Source organism: Bombina bombina, chromosome 6 (genome assembly GCF_027579735.1).
Source record: "Bombina bombina isolate aBomBom1 chromosome 6, aBomBom1.pri, whole genome shotgun sequence".
Taxonomy (NCBI): Eukaryota; Metazoa; Chordata; class Amphibia; order Anura; family Bombinatoridae; genus Bombina; species Bombina bombina.
In genome coordinates, this window is record NC_069504.1 from 1,063,072,219 (window position 1) to 1,063,085,804 (window position 13,586).

Here is a 13,586-nt window from a genome sequence, read left to right on the forward strand (position 1 = left end):
CTTGATTCCATACAGATAAAAGGAGCAACACTGTGACCCTGTCTTCTTGCGCTATCATATGTGTATAAAAAAATGAAACTATCTTACCGGAATCTATGCCGTGGAACAGAAACACAGCCTCTCAAGTTTGACAGTCTTGTAGCATCTCTCCTGACATGGACTTGAGTGATGGAAGCAGGCAGTGAAACTCGTCAACACTGATTGCTTAGGAGCTGTTAATGAGTCTGGATGGGTTCGCAGAAAGACTCTCCCTGCATCTCCAAACTCTAACATTCGTCAATGCTCTCACTGAGAGGCTGACAAAACTACAATCCCATTTCGAAAGGGCAGATACCCCTCATAAGGAACTACTCCGTATCTTCTGACACTTCTCTGCCAACCTCCTGTGACGAAAGGCAAAAAATGACTGGGATATGAGGGAAGTGGGGGGAGTATTTGAGCCTTTGGCTGAGGTGTCTTTTCCTCCTCCTGGTGGCCAGGTTAAGTATTCCCAACAGTAAGGAATAATGCCGTGGACTCTCCTCATATTATGAAGGAAATGTTAGTGTATTTTAATTTCATGTCCCTTTATGTGTTCAGTTTAGCATACCCAAGGTTCCTATCATGGTTCAAGAAGTGTATCAAAATGTGGTGGGGGCCGCGCTAAGTCTACCTGCAAGGCTGCTGTGAGAGTCCAGGGGTGCGCTAAATGTAAGCCGTTGAAAGCAGCAGATGTCGAGTGCTGTGCTAAGTGGAATCGGATTGGCACTTCTGACATTGTGCACTGTGTGTTCCCCTATGTCAGATATGGATCTAGGAGGGTGCGCAGGACTTACCGGCCTTCTTCTGTTATAGTGCCAACTATGTTCTCTTAGCTTAAGGTAGCTCTATTTGTGATCCTGACGCAGGAAAAGACCTTGCAGTTTTTTTGGCACCTTAACATATTGGGGAGGTATTAAAAGGCCCCTGCTAATGCCAGTCCAGTGCTTCGTTATTCTCTATGAAATTCCTGGCGTTCTTCTCTTTAACTTTGATCCTGACCCTTGCATATTTTCTGGTTTATGCTCCTAGTCTCACACTTGCCTGTACTTTAAACTATGGACTGATTACCTGGCTGCTGACCTTAGGAACAGTACTAACCCCCCCCCAAAAAAAAATAAACAACAACCCAATAATTCAATATTGAACAAGAATTTTGGATAGAATGGAATCAAAGCCATAGTAATATGCAAGAAGTAATGCAATAAAAATGCTCTAACACACAGATTATTTTCTTTTTTAACTTTTATGTACATTTTGTATAGGAAATTTCATAATCAAACTTCACTTTCTCCAACTCTGGAAACATGACGACACATGGTGTCATTCATAATTTTAGGCACTGCATGCAAGGACACATTGGAAAAATACAATAAGACTACACCACCTTACCCCAAAAATCTTTATTTATCAGTAACAGATTGAAAATTACAGTAAGTATCAGATTTAAATACAAAGTTATGAGATGGATTCCTTCTAATTGATTTTATGACTTAACAAGTATTGAATATAATGTATACATTTTTATTTTCTCAGGGGTTAGAATTCGGTCTAGCTTCTCAGAAAGAGTTACAGAAAGAAAACTATCTAAAGTAGACTAAAAGGTATTTGTTTTCATTCACAACATTATACATTTTTTAACTGTCACAAAATGTAGTCCCTTAAATATATTAGAAAGGTTTTTTAATGTTCTACTTTCACTGATAAAGGGGCTAGCAGCTAGATAATGGCCTAGATGAATAGATGCTTACCTGAGAGGGGTAGATTTTTATAAGATTATGAGGTGTGTCATTGGCAACCATTAAAGACAATAAATAAGACAAATATATAGACAATAAAACAAGAGGCCATGGGAGGAGCATAATTGGAGTTAGGGGAAGAGTAAAAGAAGTAAATATATGAAACCAGGTGATATGGGGCAGAGCTAGAGGTGCATATGTAGTGTCACGTGATTTGGAGCAGAGCTAGAGAGGTGCATATGAGGTGTTAGGTGATTTGAGGCAGAGAGGTGCATATGAGGTGTCAGGTGATTTGGGGCAGCACTAGAGAGGTGCATATGAGGTGTCAGGTGGGCAGAGCTGGATAGGTGCATATAAGGTTTCAGGTGATTCAGGGCAGAGCTAGAGAGGTGCATATGTGGTGTCATGTGACTCAGGGCAGAGCTAGAGAGGTGCATATGTGGTGTCTGGTGACTCAGGGCAGAGCTAGAGAGGTGCATATGTGGTGTCAGGTGATTTGAGGCAGAGCTAAAGAGGTGCATATGAGATGTCAGGTGATTTAGGACAGAGCTATAGAGGTGCATATATGGTGTCAGATTATTCAAGGCAGACTTAAAGAGGTGCATAAGTGATTTTGGGCAGTACTAGAGAGGTGCATATGAGGTGTCAGGTGGGCAGAGCTGGAGGGTGCATATAAGGTTTCAGGTGATTCAGGGCAGAGCTAGAGAGGTGCATATGTGGTGTTAGGTGACTTGGGGCAAAGCTAGAGATGTGTATATGTGGTGTCACGTGATTTGGGGCAGAGCTAGAGATGTATATGTGGTGTTAGGATGTTTGGGGCAGAGCTAGAGATGTATATGTGGTGTTAGGTGACTTGGGGCAAAGCTAGAGATGTATATGTGGTGTTAGGATGTTTGGGGCAAAGCTAGAGATGTATATGTGGTGTTAGGTGACTTGGGGCAAAGCTAGAGATGTATATGTGGTGTTAGGATGTTTGGGGCAAAGCTAGAGATGTATATGTGGTGTTAGGATGTTTGGGGCAGAGCTAGAGATGTATATGTGGTGTTAGGATGTTTGGGGCAGAGCTAGAGATGTATATGTGGTGTTAGGTGACTTGGGGCAGAGCTAGAGATGTATATGTGGTGTTAGGATATTTGGGGCAGAGCTAGAGATGTATATGTGGTGTTAGGATGTTTGGGGCAGAGCTAGAGATGTATATGTGGTGTTAGGTGACTTGGGGCAGAGCCATAGATGTATATGTGGTGTTAGGATGTTTGGGGCAGAGCTAGAGATGTATATGTGGTGTTAGGTGACTTGGGGCAGAGCTAGAGATGTATATGTGGTGTTAGGATGTTTGGGGCAGAGCTAGAGAGGTGCATATGTGGTGTTAGGATGTTTGGGGCAGAGCTAGAGATGTATATGTGGTGTTAGGTGACTTGGGGCAGAGCTAGAGATGTATATGTGGTGTTAGGATATTTGGGGCAGAGCTAGAGATGTATATGTGGTGTTAGGATGTTTGGGGCAGAGCTAGAGATGTATATGTGGTGTTAGGATGTTTGGGACAGAGCTAGAGATGTATATGTGGTGTTAGGATATTTGGGGCAGAGCTAGAGATGTATATGTGGTGTTAGGATGTTTGGGGCAGAGCTAGAGATGTATATGTGGTGTTAGGATATTTGGGGCAGAGCTAGAGATGTATATGTGGTGTTAGGATGTTTGGGGCAGAGCTAGAGATGTATATGTGGTGTTAGGATATTTGGGGCAGAGCTAGAGATGTATATGTGGTGTTAGGATGTTTGGGGCAGAGCTAGAGATGTATATGTGGTGTTAGGATGTTTGGGGCAGAGCTAGAGATGTATATGTGGTGTTAGGATATTTGGGGCAGAGCTAGAGATGTATATGTGGTGTTAGGATGTTTGGGGCAGAGCTAGAGATGTATATGTGGTGTTAGGATGTTTGGGGCAGAGCTAGAGATGTATATGTGGTGTTAGGATATTTGGGGCAGAGCTAGAGATGTATATGTGGTGTTAGGATATTTGAGGCAGAGCTAGAGATGTATATGTGGTGTTAGGTGACTTGGGGCAGAGCTAGAGATGTATATGTGGTGTTAGGATGTTTGTGGCAGAGCTAGAGATGTATATGTGGTGTTAGGATGTTTGGGGCAGAGCTAGAGATGTATATGTGGTGTCACGTGATTTGGGGCAGAGCTAGAAAGGTGCATATGTGGTGTTAGGTGACTTGGGGCAGAGCTAGAGATGTATATGTGGTGTTAGGATGTTTGGGGCAGAGCTAGAGATGTATATGTGGTGTTAGGATGTTTGGGGCAGAGCTAGAGATGTATATGTGGTGTCACGTGATTTGGGGCAGAGCTAGAAAGGTGCATATGTGGTGTTAGGTGACTTGGGGCAGAGCTAGAGATGTATATGTGGTGTTAGGATGTTTGGGGCAGAGCTAGAGATGTATATGTGGTGTTAGGATGTTTGAGGCAGAGCTAGAGATGTATATGTGGTGTTAGGTGACTTGGGGCAGAGCTAGAGAGGTGCCTGTAAGGTGTCAGGTGATTCAAGGCAGAGCTGGAGGGAGAGGTGCCTATGAGGTGTCAGATGATTTAGGGCAGAGCTAGAAAGGTGCGTATGTGATGTAAACGCCAGATATTGTTCAAAATTCATTGAGCAAGTGGTAGGTAGAGTTTACCTATTGAAAAACAATAACAGGAAAAACAAAGTTAATTTATTTAAAAAATGTTTAGACTCTTCTGGTCTATGGCTAGACAAAACAATGTCTTGTAGTTACAAGGTGCGTAGTGTCCTTCTAAAAAACACATGAGCCGTTTTTCAATTTATACTGAGAAAAAAACCTGCTAATATGATTATGAAGTGTGTCATTGACAACCATTAAAAACAACAGAAATATATAGTAATTACAAATTGCTTAATGTAACCTTTTACAATAATGGCTCAGGTGCATTGGGCTCCGATTGGCTAGTTTTTTGAAAGCATAAAGTGATATATTAAAGTTGAAACATTCATGTAATGTCCCGTTAAATGCATCAACACGTAATCTTTTTTTTTTTCTATAGCTTTTACTGTGCTTCAATCAGCTAATGCAGCACCCTGTTTTGTCTACTTTAGTTTCTTCATACCATTGACACTGTGCATACTCCATGAGGTATTCTGGATAAATCTGGTGTTTTTCAAATACAACAAAGATGGAAGGATTATAAGTCGTATCTACGCAGCTGTCGTAACTCTGGTTAGTGCTGTTAGATTTGTAAGGTGGACGCTTCATTGTGGGATCCCCCCTCACAAAGTCTCCCACGAGAACACGAGTGACAAACATGGATCTCTTGCCGCCGATGTCAGGGTTTGAGTAATTATGGGAGTAGGAGGCATCTCTTGCAAAGTAACTTCCTGCAGAGAAAAGGATAGCATTAGTGCTGCAAATGTATCAAGTAAAGTCTGCTGTAAGGGAAATACGAGATGGACACAAGGAAAATTTGTCTATAACTTAGGAACTGGCTAATAATAATTAGGAATCTGTCATTTTGACAGTGTTTATGTAAGTAATCAAGGTAAAGACTGTATATCCATGGGTGAGGTCAGTGTGGTGCAAATGTAGATTCACATGATTTGTGGACAGAGCTATAGAGGTGCGGTGTCATGTAATTTAGGGTCAGAGCCAGAGAAATGCACAGATGGAGGAAGTGCATATATAGAGCAGCAGGGCTAGAGAGGTGCATAAGTCATGTCAGGTGATATGGGTTAGAGCTAGAGAGGTGCATATGTAGTGTCAGGTGATATGGGGCAGAGTCAGAGGTGCATAAGTCATGTCAGGTGATATGGGTTAGAGCTAGAGAGGTGTATATGTAGTGTCAGGTGATATGGGTTAGAGCTAGAGAGGTGAATATGTAGTGTCAGGTGATATGGAGCAGAGCCAGAGAGGTGCATATGTAGTGTCAGGTGATTTGGGGCAGAGCTAGAGAGGTGCATATGTAGTGTCAGGCAATTCAGAGCACGGCTAGAGAGGTGCATAAGTCGTGTCAGGTGATATGGGTTAGAGCTAGAGAGGTGTATATGTAGTGTCAGGTGATTTGAGGCAGAGCTAGAGGTGCATATGTAGTGTCAGGTGATATGGAGCAGAGCCAGAGAGGTGCATATGTTGTGTCAGGTGATTTGAGGCAGAGCTAGATGTGCATATGTTGTGTCAGGTGATTTGGGGCAGAGCTAGAAAGGTGCATATGTTGTATCGGGTAATTCAGAGCAGGGCTAGAGAGGTGCATAAGTGGTGTCAGGTGATATGGGGCAGAGCCAGAGAGGTGCATATGTAGTGTCAGGTGATATGGAGCAGAGCCAGAGAGGTGCATATGTTGTGTCAGGTGATATGGGTCACAGTTAGAGAGGTGCATATGTGGTGTCAGGTGATATGGGGCAGAGCTAGAGAGATGCATATGTGGTGTCAGGTGATATGGGGCAGAGCTAGAGAGGTGCATATGTGGTGTCAGGTGATATGGGGCAGAGCTAGAGAGGTGCATATGTGGTGTCAGGTGATATGGGGCAGAGCTAGAGAGGTGCATATGTGGTGTCAGGTGATATGGGGCAGATCTAGAGAGGTGCATATGTTGAGTCAGGTGATTTGGGGCAGAGCTAGAGAGGTGTATATGTGGTGTCAGGTGATATGGGGCAGATCTAGAGAGGTGCATATGTAGTGTCAGGTGATATGGGGCAGAGGTAGAGAGGTGCATATGTTGTGTCAGGTGATTCAGGGCAGAGCTAGAGAGGTGCATATGTAGTGTCAGGTGATATGGGGCAGAGTCAGAGAGGTGCATATGTTGTGTCAGGTGATTCAGGGCAGAGCTAGAGAGGTGCATATGTAGTGTCAGGTGATATGGGGCAGAGTCAGAGAGGTGCATATGTTGTGTCTGGTGATTTGGGGCAGATGTAGAGAAATGCATATGTAGTGTCAGGTGATATGGGGCAGAGCTAGAGAGGTGCATATGTAGTGTCAGGTGATTTGGGGCAGAGCTAGAGAGGTGCATATGTAGTGTCAGGTGATATGGGGCAGAGTCAGAGAGGTGCATATGTTGTGTCTGGTGATTTGGGGCAGATGTAGAGAAATGCATATGTAGTGTCAGGTGATATGGGGCAGAGCTAGAGAGGTGCATATGTGGTGTCAGATGATATGGGGCAGAGGTAGAGAGGTGCATATGCGGTGTCAGGTGATATGGGGCAGATCTAGAGAGGCGCATATGTGGTGTCAGGTGATAAGGGGCAGATCTAGAGAGATGCATATGTTGTGTCAGGTTATATGGGTCACAGTTAGAGAGGTGCATATGTGGTGTCAGGTTATATGGGGCAGAGCTAGAGAGGAGCATATGTGGTGTCAGGTTATATGGGGCAGAGCTAGAGAGGAGCATATGTGGTGTCAGGTTATATGGGGCAGAGCTAGAGAGGTGAATATGAGGTGTCAGGTGATTCAGGGCAGAGTCAGAGAGGTGCATATGTTGTGTCAGGTGATTTGGGGCAGAGGTAGAGAGATGCATATGTGGTGTCAGGTGATATGGGGCAGAGCTAGAGAGGCGCATATGTAGTGTCAGGTGATTTGGGGCAGAGGTAGAGAGATGCATATGTGGTGTCAGGTGATATGGGGCAGAGCTAGAGAGGCGCATATGTAGTGTCAGGTGATTTGGGGCAGAGGTAGAGAGGCGCATATGTGGTGTCAGATGATATGGGGCAGAGCTAGAGAGATGCATATGTGGTGTCAGGTGATATGGGGCAGAGCTAGAGAGGTGCATATGTGGTGTCAGGTGATATGGGGCAGAGCTAGAGAGGTGCATATGTGGTGTCAGGTGATATGGGGCAGAGCTAGAGAGGTGCATATGTGGTGTCAGGTGATATGGGGCAGATCTAGAGAGGTGCATATGTTGAGTCAGGTGATTTGGGAAAGAGCTAGAGAGGTGTATATGTGGTGTCAGGTGATATGGGGCAGATGTAGAGAGGTGCATATGTAGTGTCAGGTGATATGGGGCAGAGGTAGAGAGGTGCATATGTTGTGTCAGGTGATTCAGGGCAGAGCTAGAGAGGTGCATATGTAGTGTCAGGTGATATGGGGCAGAGTCAGAGAGGTGCATATGTTGTGTCAGGTGATTCAGGGCAGAGCTAGAGAGGTGCATATGTAGTGTCAGGTGATATGGGGCAGAGTCAGAGAGGTGCATATGTTGTGTCTGGTGATTTGGGGCAGATGTAGAGAAATGCATATGTAGTGTCAGGTGATATGGGGCAGAGCTAGAGAGGTGCATATGTAGTGTCAGGTGATATGGGGCAGAGTCAGAGAGGTGCATATGTTGTGTCAGGTGATTTGGGGCAGAGGTAGAGAGATGCATATGTGGTGTCAGGTGATATGGGGCAGAGCTAGAGAGGCGCATATGTAGTGTCAGGTGATTTGGGGCAGAGGTAGAGAGATGCATATGTGGTGTCAGGTGATATGGGGCAGAGCTAGAGAGGCGCATATGTAGTGTCAGGTGATTTGGGGCAGAGGTAGAGAGGCGCATATGTGGTGTCAGATGATATGGGGCAGAGCTAGAGAGATGCATATGTGGTGTCAGGTGATATGGGGCAGAGCTAGAGAGGTGCATATGTGGTGTCAGGTGATATGGGGCAGAGCTAGAGAGGTGCATATGTGGTGTCAGGTGATATGGGGCAGAGCTAGAGAGGTGCATATGTGGTGTCAGGTGATATGGGGCAGATCTAGAGAGGTGCATATGTTGAGTCAGGTGATTTGGGAAAGAGCTAGAGAGGTGTATATGTGGTGTCAGGTGATATGGGGCAGATGTAGAGAGGTGCATATGTAGTGTCAGGTGATATGGGGCAGAGGTAGAGAGGTGCATATGTTGTGTCAGGTGATTCAGGGCAGAGCTAGAGAGGTGCATATGTAGTGTCAGGTGATATGGGGCAGAGTCAGAGAGGTGCATATGTTGTGTCAGGTGATTCAGGGCAGAGCTAGAGAGGTGCATATGTAGTGTCAGGTGATATGGGGCAGAGTCAGAGAGGTGCATATGTTGTGTCTGGTGATTTGGGGCAGATGTAGAGAAATGCATATGTAGTGTCAGGTGATATGGGGCAGAGCTAGAGAGGTGCATATGTAGTGTCAGGTGATTTGGGGCAGAGGTAGAGAGGTGCATATGTGGTGTCAGATGATATGGGGCAGAGGTAGAGAGGTGCATATGCGGTGTCAGGTGATATGGGGCAGATCTAGAGAGGCGCATATGTGGTGTCAGGTGATAAGGGGCAGATCTAGAGAGATGCATATGTTGTGTCAGGTTATATGGGTCACAGTTAGAGAGGTGCATATGTGGTGTCAGGTTATATGGGGCAGAGCTAGAGAGGAGCATATGTGGTGTCAGGTTATATGGGGCAGAGCTAGAGAGGAGCATATGTGGTGTCAGGTTATATGGGGCAGAGCTAGAGAGGTGAATATGAGGTGTCAGGTGATTCAGGGCAGAGTCAGAGAGGTGCATATGTTGTGTCAGGTGATTTGGGGCAGAGGTAGAGAGATGCATATGTGGTGTCAGGTGATATGGGGCAGAGCTAGAGGGGCGCATATGTAGTGTCAGGTGATTTGGGGCAGAGGTAGAGAGGCGCATATGTGGTGTCAGATGATATGGGGCAGAGCTAGAGAGGTGCATATGCGGTGTCAGGTGATATGGGGCAGATCTAGAGAGGCGCATATGTGGTGTCAGGTGATAAGGGGCAGATCTAGAGAGATGCATATGTTGTGTCAGGTGATATGGGTCACAGTTAGAGAGGTGCATATGTGGTGTCAGGTTATATGGGGCAGAGCTAGAGAGGAGCATATGTGGTGTCAGGTTATATGGGGCAGAGCTAGAGAGGTGAATATGAGGTGTCAGGTGATTCAGGGCAGAGTCAGAGAGGTGCATATGTTGTGTCAGGTGATTTGGGGCAGAGGTAGAGAGATGCATATGTGATGTCAGGTGATTCAGGGCAGAGCTAGAGAGGTGCATATGTTGAGTCAGGTGATACAGGCAGAGCCAGAGAGGTGCATATGTTTGTGTCTCGTGATTTGGGGCAGAGGTAGAGAGGTGAATATGAGGTGTCAGGTGATTCAGGGCAGAGTCAGAGAGGTGCATATGCGGTGTTTCTGGTGATTTGGGGCAGGGCTAGAGAGGTGCATATGTGGTGTCAGGTGATTCAGGGCAGAGCTAGAGAGGTGCATATGTAGTGTCAGGTGATTTGGGGCAGAGTTAGAGAGGTGAATATGAGGTGTCAGGTGATTCATGGCAGAGCTAGAGAGGTGCATATGTAGTGTCAGGTGATATGGGGCAGGGCTAGAGAGTTGCATATGTGGTGTCAGGTGATTCAGGGCAGAGCTAGAGAGGTGCATATGTTGTGTCAGGTGATTTGGGGCAGAGGTAGAGAGGTGAATATGTGGTGTCAGGTGATATGGGGCAGAGCTAGAGAGGTGCATATGTTGTGTCAGGTGATACAGGGCAGGGCTAGAGAGGTGCATATGTTGTGTCAGGTGATTTAGGGCAGACCTAGAGAGGTGCATATGTTGTGTCAGGTGATTTGGGCCAGAGCTAGAGAGGTGCATATGTTGTGTCAGGTGATTTGGGCCAGACCTAGAGAGGTGCATATGTTGTGTCAGGTGATTTGGGGCAGAGCTAGAGAGGCGCATATGTTGTGTCACGTGATTTGGGGCAGAGCTAGAGAGGCGCATATGTTGTGTCACGTGATTTGGGGCAGAGCTGGAGAGCTGCATATGTTGTGTCAGGCGATTTGGGGCAGAGCTAGAGAGGTGCATATGTAGTGTCAGGTGATATGGGACAGAGTCAGAGAAATGCACATATGGAGTAAGGGTGATTTGGGTCGGGTAAGTACTGGATATCCATGGGTGAAGCATATTTGTCTGGTGATTTGGGGGCAGGGCTAGAGAGGTGCATATGTGGTGTCAGGTGATTTGGGGCAGGGCTAGAGAAGTGCATATGTGGTGTCAGGTGATTTGGGGCAGAGCTAGAGAGGTGCATATGTTGTGTCAGGTGATTCAGGGCAGAGCTAGAGAAATGCACATATAAAGTAAGGGTGATTTGGGTCGGGTAAGTACTGGATATCCATGGGTGAAGCATATTTGGAGTCAGGGACAGAGTTAAAGAAATGCATATATAGAGTCACATGATTTGGGGCAGAGCTAAAGAGGTGCATATGTAGTGTCAGGTGATTTGGGGCAGAGTTAGAGAGGTGCATATGTGGTGTCAGGTGATTTGGGGCAGAGTTAGAGAGGTGCATATGTGGTGTCAGGTGATATGGGGCAGAGCTAGAGAGGTGCATATGTGGTGTCAGGTGATATGGGGCAGATCTAGAGAGGTGCATATGTTGAGTCAGGTGATACAGGCAGAGCCAGAGAGGTGCATATGTTTGTGTCTGGTGATTTGGGGGAGAGGTAGAGAGATGCATATGTGGTGTCAGGTGATTTGGGGCAGAGCTAGAGAGGTGCATATGTAGAGTCAGGTGATTTGGGGCAGAGCTAGAGAGGTGAATATGAGGTGTCAGGTGATTCAGGGCAGAGTCAGAGAGGTGCATATGTTGTGTCAGGTGATATGGGGCAGAGCCAGAGAGGTGCATATGTAGTGTCAGGTGATATGGAGCAGAGCCAGAGAGGTGCATATGTTGTGTCAGGTGATTCAGGGCAGAGCTAGAGAGGTGCATATGTTGTGTCAGATGATTCAGGGCAGAGTCAGAGAGGTGCATATATTGTGTCAGATGATTCAGGGCAGAGTCAGAGAGGTGCATATATTGTGTCTGGTGATTTGGGGCAGATGTAGAGAGATGCATATGTAGTGTCAGGTGATATGGGGCAGAGGTGCATATGTTGTGTCAGGTGATTCAGGGCAGAGTCAGAGGGGTGCATATGTTGTGTCAGATGATTCAGGGCAGAGTCAGAGAGGTGCATATATTGTGTCTGGTGATTTGGGGCAGATGTAGAGAGATGCATATGTAGTGTCAGGTGATATGGGGCAGAGCTAGAGAGGTGCATATTTAGTGTCAGGTGATTTGGGGCAGAGGTAGAGAGGTGCATATGTGGTGTCAGATGATATGGGGCAGAGGTAGAGAGGTGCATATGCGGTGTCAGGTGATATGTGGCAGATCTAGAGAGGCGCATATATGGTGTCAGGTGATAAGGGGCAGATCTAGAGAGGTGCATATGTTGTGTCAGGTGATATGGGTCACAGTTAGAGAGGTGCATATGTGGTGTCAGGTTATATGGGGCAGAGCTAGATTGGAGCATATGTGGTGTCAGGTGATATGGGGCAGATCTAGAGAGGTGCATATGTTGAGTCAGGTGATACAGGCAGAGCTAGAGAGGTGCATATGTAGTGTCTGGTGATTTGGGGCAGAGGTAGAGAGATGCATATGAGGTGTCAGGTGATTCAGGGCAGAGTCAGAGAGGTGCATATGCTGTGTCTGGTGATTTGGGGAAGAGTTAGAGAGATGCATATGTGGTGTCAGGTGATTTGGGGCAGAGCTAGAGAGGTGCATATGTAGAGTCAGGTGATTTGGGGCAGAGCTAGAGAGGTGAATATGAGGTGTCAGGTGATTCAGGGCAGAGTCAGAGAGGTGCATATGTTGTGTCAGGTGATTTGGGGCAGAGGTAGAGAGATGCATATGTGGTGTCAGGTGATATGGGGCAGAGCTAGAGAGGAGCATATGTGGTGTCAGGTGATTCAGGGCAGAGCTAGAGAGGTGCATATGTGGAGTCAGGTGATTTGGGGCAGAGCTAGAGAGGTGAATATGAGGTGTCAGGTGATTTAGGGCAGAGTCAGAAAGGTGCATATGCTGTGTCTGGTGATTTGGGGCAGGGCTAGAGAGGTGCATATGTGGTGTCAGGTGATTCAGGGCAGAGCTAGAGAGGTGCATATGTTGTGTCAGGTGATTTGGGGCAGAGGTAGAGAGGTGAATATGTGGTGTCAGGTGATATGGGGCAGAGCTAGAGAGGTGCATATGTAGTGTCAGGTGATTTGGGGAAGAGTTAGAGAGGTGCATATGTGGTGTCAGATGATATGGGGCAGAGCTAGAGAGGAGCATATGTGGTGTCAGGTGATATGGGGCAGATCTAGAGAGGTTCATATGTTGAGTCAGGTGATACAGGCAGAGCTAGAGAGGTGCATATGTAGTGTCTGGTGATTTGGGCCAGAGCTAGAGAGGTGCATATGTAGAGTCAGGTGATTCAGGGCAGAGTCAGAGAGGTGCATATGTTGTGTCAGGTGATATGGGGCAGAGCCAGAGAGGTGCATATGTAGTGTCAGGTGATATGGAGCAGAGCCAGAGAGGTACATATGTTGTGTCAGGTGATTCAGGGCAGAGCTAGAGAGGTGCATATGTAGTGTCAGGTGATATGGGGCAGAGGTGCATATGTTGTGTCAGGTGATTCAGGGCAGAGTCAGAGAGGTGCATATGTTGTGTCTGGTGATTTGGGGCAGATGTAGAGAGATGCATATGTGGTGTCAGGTGATATGGGGCAGAGCTAGAGAGGCGCATATTTAGTGTCAGGTGATTTGGGGCAGAGGTAGAGAGGTGCATATGTGGTGTCAGATGATATGGGGCAGAGGTAGAGAGGTGCATATGCGGTGTCAGGTGATATGTGGCAGATCTAGAGAGGCGCATATATGGTGTCAGGTGATAAGGGGCAGATCTAGAGAGATGCATATGTTGTGTCAGGTGATATGGGTCACAGTTAGAGAGGTGCATATGTGGTGTCAGGTTATATGGGGCAGAGCTAGAGAGGAGCATATGTGGTGTCAGGTGATATGGGGCAGATCTAGAGAGGTGCATATGTTGA

At 46.4% G+C, this 13,586-nt stretch overlaps 1 protein-coding gene across 2 annotated transcripts in view; it reads right to left on the minus strand.

The window, feature by feature from the left end:
- Window positions 1–1,406: 1,406 nt before the first annotated feature.
- Window positions 1,407–13,586, minus strand: part of LOC128664166 (protein mono-ADP-ribosyltransferase PARP12) — a 380,066-nt gene continuing 367,886 nt past the window's right edge. For both annotated transcript variants that reach the window (XM_053718923.1, XM_053718922.1), the window contains exon 14: window positions 1,407–5,146. In XM_053718923.1, the coding sequence (XP_053574898.1) occupies window positions 4,833–5,146 (314 nt within the window). In that variant the 3' untranslated portion in view covers window positions 1,407–4,832. The remainder of the gene's footprint in view (window positions 5,147–13,586) is intronic.